This window comes from Dictyostelium purpureum, assembly GCF_000190715.1.
Source record: "Dictyostelium purpureum unplaced genomic scaffold DICPUscaffold_3, whole genome shotgun sequence".
NCBI classification, from domain to species: domain Eukaryota; phylum Evosea; class Eumycetozoa; order Dictyosteliales; family Dictyosteliaceae; genus Dictyostelium; species Dictyostelium purpureum.
This window is the reverse complement of record NW_003519340.1, coordinates 191,585-194,575: the sequence shown is the minus strand read 5'-3', so window position 1 is coordinate 194,575 and position 2,991 is coordinate 191,585. Positions and strand designations below refer to the sequence as shown.

The window sequence follows — 2,991 nt, the reverse complement described above, 5'->3', positions numbered from 1 at the left end:
ACTCGTTTTTGAAAAATCACAAATATTTTATAAATTTTTATAAAATTATTTAACAAAAGAAATACAATAACAAAATAATGTGGCCTTCTTTATTTTTGAAAAAAAAAAGTGTTTCTAAAAATAACTTTTATCGCCCCCCTCCGGTTTTTTTTTTTTGTAAATAATTTTAATAATGGTGTGTATTAATTAATGTTTATATGTGTGGGTTGGGTTGTTTTTTTTATTTTCGCTGTTTTGTTTGATTAAACTTTTTTTTTTTTTTTCTAAACTGGTGGTGAGATTATTAAAAGGTTGAAAGCTGAGAATAGTGATTTTTGACTTATGCTTATTATCATTATTATCAAAATGTAAAGAGGGTGATTATTTTTTTTTAATTATCAAGGGCAAAAAAATGGTTATGTATTATATTGAAACGTAATTATAACAAATAGACCACAAAATAACTGCACTTTCCCTCTTTATCCTATAACTACATTTGAATTTGATGAAATTCAAATAAAAACTCGAATAAATCAATACAATAATAAAACACAATTATTTAAAGTGACAAGTGATAACAATATTGATAAATGATTTAAAAACACAATAATTATTAAATAGTTTAATTTAAATTTCATTTGTTTTTTCTATTTTTATACCTGTATGTTTTGTAGTTGCCATTTTTTAGTTTAATTATTTTGATATTTTTATTATTAATTTCTGTTTTTGATTAAAAAAATTCACAAATTCTATTCTTTTTTATTTTATTTTATTTTATTTTATTATTTTACTATTTTATTTTATTTTATTTTATTTTATTTTATTTGTGTATATGTGATTTATTTATTTGGCTATTACTATATTTATAACAATAATGGTTTACCAAATTTTTTTTCGACAATTTATTAATATTGTTAACAATGTAGGTAATTTAAATTGTTATTTTTCTATGTGTGATGATTTACTAAATTTGATTAATTTTACGTCGATAAATATTTTTGTGAAAGTTTTATTGGTGATTAATTTTTTTTGAATTTTTTTTGTGAATTTTTTTTGTTTTTTTTTTCTGAAAATTTTTTCTTTTATGTAACAAAAAAAGTATTTTACAAAATTATAGTAATGATTATTTTAAATAAACACACATTATGTGTTTTAAAATTATTGTTTATAAATATTTTTTCTAACTGATGTGATTATTGTTATTATTTTAATTAATTAATTATAATAGATAGAAGATTGATTAATTTTTTCAACTTGGATTTTTTTTTATTATTTATTATTATTATATGATTGGTGTTTATATTAATCTATTAACAAATGGTTTGTAAATTTGTCTTTTTTATTTTTGATGGTTAAAGAAAAGTGAATGTGTGTGAATATATGTGTGTAAAAAAACAATATTCACTATTTAAAAAAAAAAAAAAGAAATTGTGTTGAATATTTTAAAATATTTTTTTTAATTTAGTTTTTACAAAAACTATGATATTTAAAAAAAATATTAAATTAAATTAAAAAAAAAAAAATTATATTTTTTATGTATTTTTTTTGGTTATTTAAGAATTAATATCTTTAAATGCCATAATAATATATTATTTATCGGTGTGAATTTTACATTAAAAAAAGTGTGAAAAAAAGTGTGAAAAAACTATGTGGTGAAGTTAATATTGTTTTTAGTTTTTTTTTTTTTTTTTAAAAAAAAATCAACTTTTTGGGGAAAATTTGGCCAATAGAACCAGAGTAAAAATTATTAAAAATTTGATCAATACACAAACACATTTAAAAAATACAAATAACCACAAAATAACTTTAAATCTTACCTCTTATCTAGTTTAATTTATTACACTATGATTGGTTAAATTTTATATCATTAATTTTTTTATTTTTTTTTTAATTGATCTGGGCTTCTATAATTTTTAAAAAGGTTAGTGATTAGAAAGGTATTAATATTTTTTTATTTATATAGAAAATGAAATGATTAACATGTGTTTTATAAAAACAAATAGGTTTTTTTTTTTTATATTTTTTTTAATTATTTTTTTTTAACCAAACAGATAATAAAACAATGTTGACAATATATAAAAATATTTTTAATAAGAGATATAAATCATAAAAAATATTTTTATTTAATATAAAAAATAAATTGTATTTAAAAACATATTTATTTCAAAGTAATTTCGTATGATGATTATTATTTATATTTATAATCCATTTCTATTTTTTAATAATAAATATTACTATTACTATTATTATTATTTTTATTATAAAGATTATTATAAAAAATATAATACTAACATTGGGTGACTAGTATACAAATTTAAAGTTTTTTATATAAAATTTTAAATATATATAAATTAAATTTCAAAGCACAAGCAGATTAAATTTTTTTTTTTTTTATTAAATTTTTTATAAAAATTTTTTTTTTAAATTTTAATTTTAATTTTAATTTTATTAAATAAATAAAATAAAAATGTTAGTACAATAGTTTATCATTTAAAAACACTTTAAATAGATATATAGTATGTAGCACACAATCAAATTTTTTATTTTTTTTGAATACTAAATAACAATAGATATTATTAATACATTTAGTGGGGGTATATATTTATGTGTGGGGTTTTTTATTGGTGAGTTTAAGGTTAAGTGTGGGTGTGTTGAATATGAATATTTGTGTGGTAAATGAATTTTTTTTATTGTTTTTATTTTTTTGTGTGTTTGTATTGCAGGTATAATTATAAAAAAAAATCAATTTTATATCTACACTAATTTATATTAAGGTAATATATTTATAGTAACGATTTTTTTCTCTATTAATAAAGAAGAGTTTTATAATATTATTTTTATTATTATTGTTATAAATATTATTTTTATATTTCTATAATAGGTAGTGTTTGTTTTTGCATAAAGGAATCTACTCCGTTTGTGTATAATACTAATGACGGTATTAGCGATGATGATGATGTTAATGATAATGATTCTGTTTTTTCCCCACAATTTTCTTTTCGATATATACCC

The 2,991-nt window shown here is 17.2% G+C and overlaps 1 protein-coding gene across 1 annotated transcript in view; it reads right to left on the bottom strand.

Moving 5' to 3' along the window:
* DICPUDRAFT_96273 (uncharacterized protein) overlaps positions 1-660 on the bottom strand; it is a gene marked incomplete at its 5' end in the record, with an annotated part of 4,956 nt that extends 4,296 nt beyond the window's left edge. Inside the window, one exon of the mRNA XM_003283049.1 lies at positions 639-660. Coding sequence (XP_003283097.1) covers positions 639-660 — 22 coding nt within the window. The remainder of the gene's footprint in view (positions 1-638) is intronic.
* Positions 661-2,991: the final 2,331 nt, after the last annotated feature.